The sequence below is a fragment of the Microcaecilia unicolor genome, chromosome 8 (assembly GCF_901765095.1).
Source record: "Microcaecilia unicolor chromosome 8, aMicUni1.1, whole genome shotgun sequence".
In the NCBI taxonomy this organism is placed as follows: domain Eukaryota; kingdom Metazoa; phylum Chordata; class Amphibia; order Gymnophiona; family Siphonopidae; genus Microcaecilia; species Microcaecilia unicolor.
In genome coordinates this window covers 166,546,931-166,562,973 of record NC_044038.1, presented here as the reverse complement: position 1 = coordinate 166,562,973, position 16,043 = coordinate 166,546,931, and the positions used below count along the sequence as shown (strand labels likewise).

Sequence of the window (16,043 nt, the reverse complement as noted above, 5' to 3'; positions counted from 1 at the left end):
ATTTTTTTTTTTTAACATTGTTGTGTTGGAAAGGGAAAATTAGGTTCTTACCTTGGTAATTTTCTTTCCTTTAGTCATAGCACATGAACCCATTACGTATGGATTGTGTCCATCAACCAGCAGAGGGAGATAGAGAGCACTCAACTTTTCACAGTGCCTCATGGCCAGCCAGCTCCACTGCCTCTTCAGTATTTGAAGCTTCCAAAGCAGTATGGCAAACCACAATGGGAATAACATGAACTTTCCTCACAGCGAACGATGGCCCCTTAAAAAGGGCATGAACTCAAAAGGAGGGAATGAACACATCCTCCTGGAGGGAATAAACTCGTCCTCCTTATTGTATAACTGGAGGGGATACACGCAACCTCCTGGAGGGAATAAACTCATCCTCCAAAACAAACTGGAGGGAATGGACTCATCCTCCTATACGTGAACATGAATCCTGAAGACTGTTTTCCAACTTTCTCCCAAGGAAGGAACTTCAGGAAACAAGAACAGAACCTGAAACAGATTCACAGCATACAGACAATCATACAGGGAGGGCTCATGGCTTCATCTGCTATGACTAAAGGAAAGAAAATTACCAAGGTAAGAACCTAATTTTCCCTTCCTTGTCATCAAGCAGATGAAGCCATTACGTATGGGATGTAACAAAGCAATCCCTATAAAGGGTGGAAACAGGTCACACCACGCGCTAGCACATTCTCCAAAACGCGCATCCCTTCTAGCAGCCACATCCAGCCTGTAATGTCGGGCAAAGGAGAGCTTGGAAGCCCATGTTGCTGCACTGCATATCTCTTGATGAGAGAGTGCTCCAGTTTCAGCCCAAGAGGAAGAAATCGCTCTGGTACAATGCGCCTTAAAGGCTACAGGCGGATACCGGCCGGCGAGCAGATAAGCTGAAAAGATAGTTTCTTTGAGCCAGCGGGCAGTAGTGGCTTTAGACGCTGCAGACCCTCTGCGAGGACCTGATAGCAAAACAAACAGATGATCATAGATCCTGAAAGAGATAGTAAAGTGAATGATACATACCTGTAGCAGGTGTTCTCCGAGGACAGCAGGCTGATTGTTCTCACGACTGGGTGACGTCCGCGTCAGCCCCCATCAACCGGAAGAAACTTCGCGGGCGGTCCGCACGCAGGGCACGTCCACCGCGCGTGCGCGGCCGTCTTCCCGCCCGTGCGCGACCGCTCCCGCCAGTTGAATGACAAGCAAAAAGATGAAAACGCAACTCCAAAAGGGAGGAGGGAGGGTAGGTGAGAACAATCAGCCTGCTGTCCTCGGAGAACACCTGCTACAGGTATGTATCATTCACTTTCTCCGAGGACAAGCAGGCTGCTTGTTCTCACGACTGGGGTATCCCTAGCTCTCAGGCTCACTCAAAACAAGAACCCAGGTCAATTGAACCTCGCAACGGCGAGGGTATAACAGAAAATTGACCTACGAAGAACAACTAACTGAGAGTGCAGCCTGACCAGAATAAATTCGGGTCCTGGAGGGTGGAGTTGGATTTACACCCCAAACAGATTCTGCAGCACCGACTGCCCGAACCGACTGTCGCGTCGGGTATCCTGCTGGAGGCAGTAATGTGATGTGAATGTGTGGACAGATGACCACGTCGCAGCCTTGCAAATCTCTTCAATAGTGGCTGACTTCAAGTGGGCCACTGACGCTGCCATGGCTCTAACACTATGAGCCGTGACATGACCCTCAAGAGCCAGCCCAGCTTGGGCATAAGTGAAGGAAATGCAATCTGCTAGCCAATTGTAGATGGTGCGTTTCCCGACAGCGACCCCTAGCCTGTTAGGGTCGAAAGAAATAAACAATTGGGCGGACTGTCTGTGGGGCTGTGTCCGCTTCAAGTAGAAGGCCAATGCTCTCTTGCAGTCCAATGTGTGCAACTGACGTTCAGCAGGGCGGGTATGCGGCCTGGGAAAGAATGTTGGCAAGACAATTGACTGGTTAAGATGGAACTCCGACACCACCTTCGGCAGGAACTTTGGGTGGGTGCGGAGCACTACTCTGTTGTGATGAAATTTGGTATATGGAGCATGAGCTACCAGGGCCTGAAGCTCACTGACCCTACGAGCTGAAGTAACTGCCACCAAGAAAATGACCTTCCAGGTCAAGTACTTCAGATGGCAAGAATTCAGTGGCTCAAAAGGAGGTTTCATCAGCTGGGTGAGGACGACGTTGAGATCCCATGACACTGTGGGAGGCTTGATAGGGGGCTTTGACAAAAGCAAGCCTCTCATGAATCGAACGACTAAAGGCTCTCCAGAGATGGCTTTACCTTCCACACGATAATGGTAAGCACTAATCGCACTAAGGTGATTCCTTACTGAGTTGGTCTTGAGGCCAGACTCTGATAAGTGCAGAAGGTATTGAAGCAGGTTTTGTGCAGGGCAAGAACGAGGTTCTAGGGCCTTGCTCTCACACCAAACGACAAACCTCCTCCACTTGAAAAAGTAACTCTTCTTAGTGGAATCCTTCCTAGAGGCAAGCAAGACACGGGAGACACCCTCAGACAGACCCAACGCAGCAAAGTCTACGCCCTCAACATCCAGGCCGTGAGAGCCAGAGACTGAAGGTTGGGGTGCAGCAACGCTCCATCGTTCTGCGAAATGAGAGTCGGAAAACACTCCAATCTTCACGGTTCTTCTGAGGACAACTCCAGAAGAAGGGGGAACCAGATCTGACGGGGCCAAAAGGGCGCTATCAGAATCATGGTGCCGCGGTCTTGCTTGAGCTTCAGTAAGGTCTTCCCCACCAAAGGTATGGGAGGATAAGCTTACAGGAGGCCGTTCCCCCAATGAAGGAGAAAGGCATCCGACGCTAGCCTGCCGTGTGCCTGAAGTCTGGAACAGAACAGAGGCAGCTTGGTCTGAGAGGCGAAAAGGTCCACCGAGGGGGTGCCCCACTCTCGGAAAATCTTGCGTACCACTCTGGAATGGAGCGACCACTCGTGCGGTTGCATGACTCTGCTCAGTCTGTTGGCCAGACTGTTGTTTACGCCTGCCAGGTATGTGGCTTGGAGGAGCATGCCGAACTGGCAAGCCCAACGCCACATCCCGACGGCTTCCTGACACAAGGGGCGAGATCCGGTGCCCCCCTGCTTGTTGACGTAATACATTGCAACCTAATTGTCTGTCCGAATTTGGATAATTTGGCAGGACAGCCGATCTCTGAAAGCCTTCAGTGCGTTCCAGATCGCTCGGAGCTCCAGGAGGTTGATCTGCAGATCCTTCTCCTGGAGGGACCACAGACCCTGGGTGTGGAGTTCATCGACATGAGCTCCCCACCCCAGGCGAGATGCATCAGTCGTCAGCACTTTCATGGGCTGCGGAATTTGGAATGGTCGTCCCAGGGTCAAATTGGTCCGAATGGTCCACCAGAGCAGTGAAGTGTGGCAACTGGTGGAGAGGCGGATGGCATCTTCTAGATTCCCGGTGGCTTGAAACCACTGGGAAGCTAGGGTCCATTGAGCAGATCTCATGTGAAGACGAGCCATGGGAGTCACATGAACTGTGGAGGCCATATGACCCAGAAGTCTCAACATCTGCCGAGCTGTGACCTGCTGAGACGCTCTGGTCTGCGAAGCTAGGGACAGGAGGTTGTTGGCCCTCGCTTCGGGAAGGAAGGCCTGAGCCGTCTGGGTATTCAGCAGAGCTCCTATGAATTCCAGAGACTGGGTTGGCTGGAGATGGGACTTTGGGTAATTTATCACAAACCCCAGCAGCTCCAGGAGTTGAGTAGTGCACTGCATGGACCGGAGGGCTCCTGCCTCCGAGGTGTTCTTGACCAGCCAATCGTCGAGATATGGGAACACGTGCACTCCCAGCTTGCGTAGATACGCCGCCACCACCACGAGGCACTTTGTAAATACTCGTGGGGCAGAGGCGAGCCCAAAGGGCAGCACACAATACTGAAAGTGCCGTGCGCCCAGGCGGAATCTGAGATACTGTCTGTGAGCTGGCAGTATCGGGATGTAAGTGTATGCGTCCTTTAAATCCAGGGAACATAGCCAATCGTTTTTCTGAATCATTGGCAGAAGGGTGCCCAAGGAAAGCATCCTGAACTTTTCTTTGACCAGGAATTTGTTCAGGCCTCTCAGGTCTAGGATGGGACGCATCCCCCCTGTTTTCCTTTCCACAAGGAAGTACCTGGAATAGAATCCCTGCCCTTCCTGCCCGGGTGGTACGGGCTCGACCGCAAGGCGCTGAGAAGGGCGGAGAGTTCCTCTGCAAGTACCTGCTTGTGATGGGAACTGAAGGATTGAGCTCCCGGAGGTCAAATTCAGGGCGTATCCGCACCGCACTATTTGGAGAACCCACTGGTCGGAGGTTATGAGAGGCCACCTTTGGTGAAAAAATTTTAACCTTCCTCCCGACCGGCAGATCGTCCGGTACGGACACTTTGAGGGCGGCTATGTTCCCGTGGATCCAGTCAAAAGCCCGTCCCCGGCTTTTGCTGTGGAGGCGCAGGGGGCTGCTTGGGCGCACGCTGTTGACGAGAACGAGCGCGCTGGGGCTGTCCCTGTGCCTGACGAGGCCTTCGGGCCGGCTGGGTGTACCTACGCTTTGCAAAAGAATAGGGTGCAGCCTGCCGGGCCCGGGAAAAACGTCCACCTGCAGAGGTGGATGCTGAAGGCGCCCGGTGGGAGAGCTTGTCGAGGGCGGTTTCCCGCTGATGCATTTGGTCCACCAGCTGCTCGACCTTCTCACCAAAAATATTATCCCCCCGGCAAGGGACGTCGGCCAGTCTCTGCTGGGTGCGGTTGTCCAGGTCAGAGGCACGCAGCCATGAGAGCCTGCGCATCATTATACCTTGGGCCGCAGCACGAGATGCCACGTCACAGGTGTCATAGATACCCCTGGACAGGAACTTTCTGCACGCCTTCAGCTGCCTGACCACCTCCTGATAAGGCCTGGACTGCTCCGGCGGGAGCTTATCGACCAGGTCCGCCAGTTGCTTCACAATTTTCCGCATGTGGATGCTCGTATAGAGCTGGTATGACTGGATGCAGGTCACGAGCATGGAGGATTGGTAGGCCTTCCTCCCAAACGAGTCCAGAGTGCGAGACTCCCGCCCCGGGGGCGCCGAGGCGGTATCCCTCGAACTCCGTGCCCTCTTGAGAGCAGAATCCACGACCGCCGAGTCATGGGGCAATTGGGGCCGCATTAACTCTGGGTCAGAGTGGATTCTGTACTGGGATTCCGCTTTCTTGGGGATGATGGGATTAGATATCGGTCTCATCCAGTTCCGCAGCAGTGTCTCTTTGAGGACATTGTGCAACGGCACCGTGGAGGACTCTCTAGGTGGTGATGGATAGTCGAGGACCTCGAGCATCTCGGCCCTCGGCTCATCCACAGAGACCACGGGGAAGGGAATGCAGATAGACATATCCCTGACAAAAGAGGCAAAAGAGAGGCTCTCCGGGGGTGAGAGTTTCCTCTCCGGTGAAGGCGTGGGGTCAGAGGGGAGGCCCGCAGACTCCTCTGAGGAGAAATATCTGGGGTCCTCCTCTTCCCCCCACGAGGCCTCTTCCTCGGTGTCGGACATAAGCTCATGTAGCTGAGTCCTTAACCGGGCCCGGCTCGACGTCGAGGCACTGAGGCCTCGATGTCGTCGAGCGGTGGACTCCCGCGCCGGCGGGGACGAAGCTCCCTCCAACGACGTCGACGGGGACTCCACCTGCGTGGCGGTCGAGACCGGCGCCGCAAGCGGCGGCGGTGTCGACGGCCTCGGCACCGGGCTAGAGCTCGCCGGCGCCACAGTCAACGGCAAGCACCCCCGGCGCCGGCACAGCCTGGCGCATCAGCCCTTCCAGGATCCCCGGAAGGATGGCTCGGAGGCACTCGTCCAGGCCCGCTGCCGGGAAAGACGGTGGGGCCGGTAGAGGTGTCGGTGCCAGAAGCTGCTCGGGTCCAGGAGACGGCACCGAAGTGCTGGGACTCTGACGCGGTGGTACCTCCACAACCGAAGGGGATCTCTCCTCTTGACGAGGACGCTTCGGCGTCGACTCCTTGCCGGCACCGGAACCCTGGTGCATCGAGGGCGACCGATGACGGTGCTTTTTTGATTTTTTCCGATGCCCGTCATCGGCGCCATGTGGAGCAGAGGAGGAGGAGGTCCGATCCCCCTCGGTCACAGAGGAACCGGGTCCGACAGGGTTCGGTTCCCGAGGGCCACGGGCCGAGGGAGTGACCGGGGCCGATTGCCCACAGCGGCCTCTCACTCCCTACCTTCACCGGAGGACCGGCGGGCCGACGGGACCTGTGCTCCTGGGGTCGATGCCATCGTGCCGATTTCTCGGAGCATCGATACCGGTACCGAGAGAACGGCCGTCGATACGATGTCGAGGGGCCGGCGCAAGTTCCAAAAAGACGGTCCCGAAGAACTTGCCTCGCAACCTGAGTCCGTTTCCGGAGACCGAGACACAGAGAACACGACTTGATATTGTGCTCCGGCCCGAGGCACTGGAGGCACCAAGCGTGGTGTCGGTCTGCGAGATCGGCCGGGCCGCACCGACCACACTTTTTAAATCCACTCGGGACCTTCGAGGACATCGACGGAAAAATCGCATCGGCGAAGTTAAAGTCGTCGATGGTGGCGGTAATCACACCTCGAAAAGGAAATCGACCGTGCGGCCACTGGCCGCAACGCGACGCCCCCGCTAGAAACGAGGGAAAAATGGGAGCGCGTGCTCCTTTTTTTTTTAACAGAAAGAAAAGTGGAGCGCGCGGCAACTAATAAACTAAAAAACAAGAAGTTCGTATAAAACGCAACGGTTTTTTCCGGGGCTGAAACAGAGAGAGCGGCGAAGGCACGACTCTCTCCAGGCGCGGAAAAAAAGGAACTGGCGGGAGCGGTCCGCGCACGGGCCGGGAAGACGGCCGCGCATGCGCTTGGACGTGCCCTGCGTGCGGACCGCCCGCGAAGCGCTTCTTCCGGTTGATGGGGGCTGACGCGGACGTCACCCAGTCGTGAGAACAAGCAGCCTGCTTGTCCTCGGAGAACTCACAGATACTGCAGCAGAGTCCTGCGCACATCCAACAGGTGCAACTGCCCAAAAGATTATGGAAACTCCTCCTTATCAAAGGAGGGCAAGAAAATAGGCTGGTTTAGGTGAAACGTGAAACCACCTTAGGCATGAAGGAAGGCACGGTCCAAACCGTGACCCCGGACTCTGAGAATTGCAGAAATGGGTCCTCTACAGGACAGCGCCTGGAACTCTGACACCTGTCTCGCCGAAGTAATGGCCACAAGAAAAACGTCCTTAGTGTCAAATCTTTCTCCGATGCTCGCCGAAGCGGCTCAAAAGGAGAAGCCTGCAGGGCCTTCAAACTAGCCCCAGGTTCCAAGCTGGACAGGGTGCTCGCACGGAAGGCCGGAGCTGAAGCACCCCACTAAGAAACCGTGCCACATCTGGATGAGCATCTAAAGACACGCCTTCAACCTTACCACGAAGGGAGGCCAACGCTGCCACTTGCACCCGCAGGGAATTATAGGCCAAGCCTATTTGTACACCATCCTACAAAAAGTCCAGAATCGGCGAGACAGGAGCCCGCATGGGTGTGATCGCTTTTGAAGCACACCAAGACTCAAGCTGGTGCCAAATCCTGGCATAAGCCACGGAAGTGGAACGCTTGCGGGCCTGCAGGAGAGTGGAAATGACTGTGTTTGAATAGCCTTTGTCCCTCAATTGCGCCCTCTCAATCGCCATGCCGTAAGACCAATGCAGCAGGCGTCCTCCATGGCTACCGGGCCCTGTGACAACAGGTTCGGTACTAGAGGTAAAGGAAGGGAGCCTCCACTAGCATCTGTCGGAGGTCTGCATACCAAGGCCTCCTGGGCCAATCCGGGGCAATGAGGACCACTTCTCCTGGGTGCAGCCGAATCCACAGGAGCACCCTATCAAGGGCCACGGAGGGAACACATATAGTAGGCCCGGAGACCAAGGCTGAGTCAAGGCATCCAACCCTGCCGAGCGAGGATCTCTCCGTCTGCTGAAGAAGCACGGGACTTTGGCATTTGAACTTGTCGCCATAAGATCCATCACAGGCTTGCCCCATTTGGCACATATCTGCAGGAATACTTCGTCTGCTAGTTCCCATTCTGCTGGATCAATCTGATGCCTGCTTAGATAATCGGCTTGCACGTTGCTCTGACCTGCAATGTGAGCTGCCGACAGAAACTGAAGATGCAGCTCGGCCCAGTGGCAAATCTGTTCGGCCTGCGCGGCCAGTGCTCTGCACTGAGTGCCGCCTTGTCGATTTATGTAGGCCACTGCTGTCGTGTTGTCCGACATCACTCTGACAGCCAATCCTTCCAGGGTCACTTGAAAGACCAGAAGCGGCCTGAAACACCGCTTTCACACTCCAGGCGGTTGATGGACCACTCCGACTCCTCGGGAGTCCATAGACCCTGGGCATGCTTCCCCTTGCAATGTGCGCCCCAGCCCTTCAGACTGGCATCTGTCACTACTAGGACACCAATCGGGGAGCGCCAGCGGCATTCCTCGCCGCAGCATGCTGTCTGAGAGCCACCACTCCATGCTGAGTCGGGCCGCAGGGAGCCAAGAAAGTCTGCATTGATAATCTGAGAAACTGGAGACCATCTTTGAAGTAGGGAATACTGTAGAGGTCTCAGGTGCGCTCTCGCCCAGGGCACCACTTCCAATGTGGCTGTCATCGATCCCAACAGCTGGATCATTGTCCCAAGCTCGCGGGCGGGGCATCCTCAGGAGCAGACAGACCTGATTCTGAAGCTTGCACACCGCCTTAGCTCGGGTAGGTTACATAGCCCGAGTCTGTGTCGAACCATGGCCCCCAAATATTCTAGAGATTGCGAGGGGGTCAGGTGACCTTTGGCCATATTGACGACCCAGCCTAGAGATTGAAGTACTGAGACCACTCTGGCTGTAGCTTGATAGCTCTCTGTTAAGAGTCTGCTCTGATGAGCCAGTCGTCTAGGTATGGGTGAACCCCGATACCTTCTCGCCTGAGCAAAGCAGCTACTACCACCATTACCTTTGAAAAGGTTCAGGGAGCTGTGCGATGGCCAAAAGGCAAGGCCCGGAACTGGAAATGTTTCCCAACACTGCAAACTCAGAAACTTATGGTGCGGGGGCCAAATTGGTATGTGCAAGTAAGCTTCTTTCAGGTCTAGATGACGTGAGAAACTCTCCTGGCTGGTACCGCCAGCAATGACGGAGACAGGGTTTCAATGTGGAACAGCCGCACTCTCAGGACTTGTTTAATTCTTTTTACGTCCAGAATAGGGCGAAAAGACCCACCTTTTCGCGGCACCACAAAATAGATGGAGTATCGGCCGTAGCCGTGTTCGGCGGGAGGTACCGGGGACACGGCCCCTAACTGAATCAGGCCTTGCAAAGTCTCCTCTACCGCCGCCCGTTTGGTGGCAGAACTGCATCGGGACTCCACAAACACATCTCTTACTGGGGCGTTGAATTCTATTCTGTAGCCATCTCGGATCAGGTCCAGAACCCACTGATCTGAGGAAATATTGGCCCACTCCTCGGCAAAGAGGGAAAGACATCCTCCGATGACAGGAAGCGAGGAGGGGGCCGGCGCACCATCATTGAGAGGGTCGCCCCTGAAACTCCAGGCCTAGAGCCTGTGGCTGCGGAACGCTTGTCCGAGCGAAAGGAGTTCCTCTGCTGAAAACGGGCACGAGAAGTGAACCCAGCAGAACGCCCCGGGCGGTACCCTTCTAGCTTCACGGAAGCGAGGTCTATAAGAGGAGTGGACCCGCCTGGCCCTTGGAGGAAGGCCCTCGGCCTATCTTCGGGCAAGCGCTTGTGGTTTAGGATCTCCCAGGCCTTTAACAATTTTTTTTTTCGCAACTCCTCACCAAATAGAAGAAGGCCTTGAAAGGGCAACTTCACCACCTTTGCTTAGAGGCCATGTCCGCTGCCCCAATGTCGTAGCCAAATAAGACGGCGAGCCGCCACTGCTACTGCCATTTGTTTAGCCGAAGCTCTGACAATATCATAAAGGGCATCAGCCAAAAAAGGACAAGGCCGACTCCAGCCGCGGAGCCACATCTGAGAAGGGCTCCGCTCCATCTCCGGGCTGTTCCACTGCCTGTTGCAACCATACCCGGCAGGCTCTAGCAGCATAACAACTTGCATGCAGACGACCCGAACAGTAAGACCTGCAATTTCAAAGGACCGTTTAGAGTGCTGCTTCCAGCCAACGGTCTTGTATATCCTTCAGGGCAACTCCTCCTTCCACAGGGAGGGTAGTTCTCTTTGTCACCGCAGTGACTAGAGCATCTACTTTAGGCATTGCAAAGCGAGCCAAATGCTCCTCACGCAGAGGGTATAATTGCCCCATAGCCCTGGAAACTTTCAAAGGTCCCTCGGGGTCAGCCCACTGAGCGGAAATAAGCTCTTGGATGGAGTCATGCAAAGGAAAGGCTCGAGCAGGCTTTTTGGTACTAGCCATCCTAGGATTTACAGAGTTGGCCGCGCCACTGTCAGGCTCTTCAATAGAAAGGACCTGTAGGGCATTTGAAATAAGCGCTGGCAGCTCATCACGGTGGAAAATCCTCACCGCGGAGGGATCATCCAGATCCTGTGGTAATTCTGCACCTGACTCTGGCTCCTCAGATCACAAAGGCCTGCCAGAACTCTCCGAATCCTCACAGCCCGACCACTGGGGGAAAAAGGAGGTGCACCACAATCTGAAGGGGAATTAGCCCTTCTACGCTTTTCTTTATGCCAATTATCATGGAAAATAGCCTCAGCGGGCAGTCCCAGGCCAGAATCCACCGGGGGGGGGGGGGGGGGGGGACAATAGAAGGGGCCTCAGATGACCCTTGAGGGAGAGCTCTTTTCAGCATGTATGCTTTATGCAATAACAACACAAAATCAAGGGAGAAAAACTCGCCCTGGGCACCCAGATCCTGTCCGGGGCTAGCTGCTCCCTGAATAGCCTCAATTCGAGGTCCCCCGTCCCCCCCCCCCCCCCCCCCCCCGTCCCCCCCCCCCCCCCCCAGGCTCAGGGCTCTCCGTTTTTACGGAGACTGCGCCATGCGGAGAATTCAAAATGTCGTCCGCTGCCAGCTCTGAGCGGGAAGAATCATCGCTCGCCATGCTCGGGCCAGCTTTTACGCCTGTACAGCACGATTTACAGAGCCCCGCTGCTGATTTGCGCTTGCCACACTGGGAACAGCGCTTTACATTCTCTGCAGCCATCGCCGAAAACGGCGGGAAAATTCAAAATGGCGGTTTCACGCCAAAAACGCCCTGATCGCGGGCCTACCCTGGAGGAGTTAGAAAACACTTACCTCACCGGAGCGAGTATCACAGCTCCGGTCCCATAGAAGAATCAAGGAAAACCTCTGTATTATTATTATTTTTTTTTTAACGCTGTGAGGAAAGCAGAGGTAATAAGAACTCCAGAGGCTCAGATGCGTGGGAAAGGCAGGGAAAGGCAAGCTAATATGTCCACATCCACGGGGGCATGGTAAGGCAGGGAAAGGGCTAACCTATGTGCCTTCAAAGTGAAGCTGCTATAGCCTCTAACACCCCGGCTAACAACTGGCAAGCCAGGAGCCACCCCAGGCAGATTTTTGATGGAGCTCGAAGAAGCTGCAGCCACCCTACTTGGGGAGATAGAGAATACTGAAGAGGCAGTGGAGCTGGCTGGCCACTGACGGCACTGTGAAACGTTGAGTGCTCTCTAGCTCCCCCTGCTGGTTGATGGACCCAACCCATACGTAATGGCTTCATCTGCTTGATGACAAGGCAAGCAGAGCTTTCACACGGAACACAGGAGAGGGGAAGGGGGGGAGATAAGTAAATTTGCCGGGCACCACGGACAGATTGGAAGACTCCAGATATGATTCTGCAGACTCAAGCCACCCACAAAGCTCACTGTGAACCAGTTAGAACCAGAGGCTGAAAGTGTGTCCATCCACCTGCTTTAATAGAACATACTGAGGGAGCTGGACTGGATGCCAAGAGAGAGATCTCCAACTCATTTTCAGTTCTATATCGCCACCTGCTGTTTGATGGACACAACTATACCCAACAGGTGCTGGAATAGTGGATGTAACGCTATTTCCAGTCTACCCATATCCTCTCCATTAGAGATCCATATACTTGTGCCAAGCTTTCTTGAATTCAATCATCTTCACACCTCCACCATGCGGTTGTTCCACACAGTCATCACCCTTTCTGTGAAAACGTATTTCCTTAGGTATTCCTTCAACCTAAAACGCCCTCATATCCAAAGAGCATAAACACTGCTATATTGGAAAGACTGAAGGTCCATCAAGCCAGCATCCGTTTCCACCAGTGGCCAATCCAGGTCATAAGTACCTGGCAAGATCTCAGAAGTAGTAAACACAATTTTATGCTGCTTATCCTACAAATAAGCAGGTGGATTGTACCAAGTCCATCTTAATAGCAGCGTATGGACGTTTCTTTTAGGAAATTATCCAAACCTTATTTAACCCTGCTGTTTTTATCTCCTTCTCTGGCAATGAATTCCAGAGTTATATTAACGTTGAGTGAAGAAATATTTCTCCAGTTTGTTTAAAAATTTACTACTTACTAGCTTCATTGAGTGTCCCCTAGTCCTAGTAGTTTGGAAAGAGTAAACAAGCTAATTCATGTCTACCATTACACTCTACTCAGTACTTTACAGACTGCACTGGGCTAGATGGACTATTGGTCTGACCTAGTATGGCTACTCTTATGTTCTATCTTATCTTCCCTCAGCCACCTATTCTCCGAGCTGCAAGAGCCCTAGCCTCTTTAACCTTTCCTCACTAGGGAAGTCATTCCATCCCTTTATTTATTTATGTTACATTGTATCCCACATTTTCCCACCTATTTCCAGGTTCAATGTGCTTACATTTTCTATGTACCTTGTCTAATTCCACTATATCTTTTTTGAGATGCAGTGGCCGAATTGCACACAGTATCAAGGTGATGCTGAACCATAGAGAAATACAAAAGGCATGATATTCTCATTTTGGTTTTCCATTCTTTTTCGAACATTCTATATGCTTTCTTAGCCGCCACTGCAGACTAAGCAGAGGATTTCAACATAACAATAACACCTAGATCCTTTTCCTGGATGGTGGCTCCTAATGTAGAACCTTGCATCATGTAGCTATGGTTTGGGTTCCTCTTTCCCACATGCATCACTTTGCACTTGCTCATATTAAACGCCATCTGTCATTTGGATGCCCAGTCTCTTAAGGTCTTCTTGCAATTTTTCACAATCCTCTTGGATTTAACAACTTTTTGTTTCATCAGCAAATTTAATTACTTCACTAGTTATTTATAAATGATCTAAGGATGGGAATATGTTAAAAAGCAGTGGTCCCAGCACAGACTCCTAGGGAATCCCACTATCTACCATTCTCCATTGAGATATTTAACCCTACTCTATTTCTATCTTTTAACAAGTTTTTAATCTACAATAGGACATTAACTCCTATCCCACTACTTTCTAACTTCCTCAGGAGTCTTTCACGAGGAACTTTGTTGTCAACTGCCTTTTGAAAATCCAAATACACACTATCGTCTATCATCTCTCTCCTCTCTCGCCTTTCTTCCAAAGTATACATACTGAGATCTTTACATCTGTCCCCATTCGCTTTAGGGCAAAGAACACTGCCCATTTTAGTTGCTCCCTCTTGACTGACTCCATCCTATTTATATCTTTTGAAGGTGCTGTCACCAGAATTGTACACAATATTCTAAATGAAGCCTTAGAAACTTATACAAAAGCATTATCACCTCCTTTTTCCTGCTGGCTATTCTTCTCCCTATGCACTTTCTGGCTTTTGCTGTCACCTTTTCTTCCCATTTGACCATCTTAAGATCATCACATACGATCATCCCTACGTGCCACTCTTCTTTCGTGCACAGAAGTACTTCACCCCTTAAACTATACTACTCCTTCAGGTTTTTGTAGCCCAAATACATAAACTTGCATTTTTTTTTTAGCATTAAATCTTAGATACCAAATTCTGGACCAAGCTTTGCTAAGTCCCTCCCCATGTTATCCACACGTTCAGCGGTGTCTACCGTATAGCACATTTTGGTATAATCCGCAGACAGGAGAACAGACAGCTCTTCGGCAATATCGCCTACAAAAATGTTAAAAAGAACCGGGCCAAAAACCAACCCTTGCATTAGAGGGTGACCAAAGCTGTTTTTTTAAATTTCAGCCAAAACCAAAACCTTTTCCCCACCACCCCACCTCTGAAGACAAACTCCGCCCTCCTATCACCCAAGTCACTCCTGCCCATGCCAGCTCTGCAGTCAAAATGGCTGCCGCCAACTTCCCACAGCTGCCTCACAAGACTGCCACAGAAGGTCGTGGCAGCCATTTTGAGATTGGAGCCAGCATGGGTAAGAGCAATCCCCAGTCATCCATTTGCTCTAAGTACCTTCTACTTGCCAAATTCTGGGCGCCAAAGTCCAAAAAGGCAGAAGGGGTGCCTACTGTGCCCTTTTCACTAAATAAGCATTGTGGAGCATAAAACAAATTCAGGGGAAAAAGGAACTCGTGTTCCCAGAGATCAGTGAGCCTACCGTAGCTGCCTGCCTGGAGCATGGGTTGCCAAGGGAAAAAGCCACTCCTTTTCTTTTCCCATAGGAAACTTGAAAAGATGAAGCTAAGACTCAGCAGCCAAACTGCACACAGCCGCCATCTTGGCTCCTACCTCCCGAGTAATCTTCCTAGTATTTCTCGTAAAATGATAAGCAATAGTAACGAAGTCACCTTCCTTTCCTAACTTTTATTAAAGTTAATTTTTATTATACATTATCAGCATAAGCCACTTGGTTGGCCATAGCTATCACAAAAAGCAAACTCAACTTGCTACTAGCTGAATGCAGTTGGTGGATGTTTTTCCTTCTAATTTCTAGAATCACATAGATAACCTAATGACAATCTTCAGCATTCAGGAATTAACATGTCAGATAGCGAGAAGTGTACTTTCAGAACAGTGTCTTAACACAACCAGAAAATCAATTAGGTTGAAAAACATACTTGTTTCTAGCACTTCATACTCCATGAAGCCATAAAGAGAAGTTTATCTTTACTTGCTACCAAGGGGCCAGTGTTTATCAGCTGCCTTCTACCTTCTGTGTTTAACTCTATTCCCATGCAATGCTCAACTGGGGAAGTATTATAGGACCCACTATGGTGAGAGAGAAATAAATAGTAGCCAAGCACTGCAAGACCCACACATTCAGTCTGAACAGGAAAGGAAATATACTGTAAAACCACTGTTTTATCCCTCAATATACTGAGGTATGAAAAAAAATCATACATAAATCATGTCCTTAGTGGTAAATGAGTGTCAATATACACATATATGCGTAACCAACAAAATAGAAACAAAAACATTTGCATATATTTCAACAACATGAATAAAACGGTAAAGCTACCTTGAGAAAGCTGCATCAAATGAATGTGTAGGCAGGCAGGGATCACAGGTTCAGGAAGTTTCTGAAGAAAGTATCTAAGAAGACTGATAGCTGAGGGTACATCTGCTTCTTTGACCAAGTCCACCTCTTCTCCATTATCGTACCTCCGACGGAGCCACTCCACAGTCTCAGCATTTCCATTGACTTGAAAAAGTCCTTCTTGCTCCAGACCTCCTAATTAGTCAGAAATTCACCATAAAGCTATTAATGAAAATGCACCTCTGCATCTTTGCTCACATATTTCAACAATATATTCTAACCCAGAACTTGTGTTTCACTGGCCAAGCATTATTGTAAGTACCAGCAGATGTCTGATTAACTATTAGTCAGAAGATTCACTATTCATATTGTATTGTAAGCCACATTGAGCCTGCAAAGAGGTGGGAAAATGTGGGATACAAATGCAATAAATAAATAATAAGAATTTTCCCCTGCAAGGGTCCATTCCTTTAGAATTTACTTCCATTCAAATTGAAAATGTTGAAGGAATCTCTTCTGTACACACTGAAAAACTTAGCTATTCTAAGCTGATTTTCAATTGTTTTGGTCATGTTCATGT

General features: G+C 51.3%; 1 protein-coding gene across 4 annotated transcripts in view; it reads right to left on the bottom strand.

Moving 5' to 3' along the window:
* Window positions 1-16,043, bottom strand: part of FAM13B (family with sequence similarity 13 member B) — a 242,356-nt gene that overhangs the window by 171,338 nt on the left and 54,975 nt on the right. For all 4 annotated transcript variants that reach the window (XM_030211346.1, XM_030211347.1, XM_030211348.1 and 1 more), the window contains one exon: window positions 15,446-15,658. In XM_030211346.1, coding sequence (XP_030067206.1) covers window positions 15,446-15,658 — 213 coding nt within the window. The remainder of the gene's footprint in view (window positions 1-15,445; window positions 15,659-16,043) is intronic.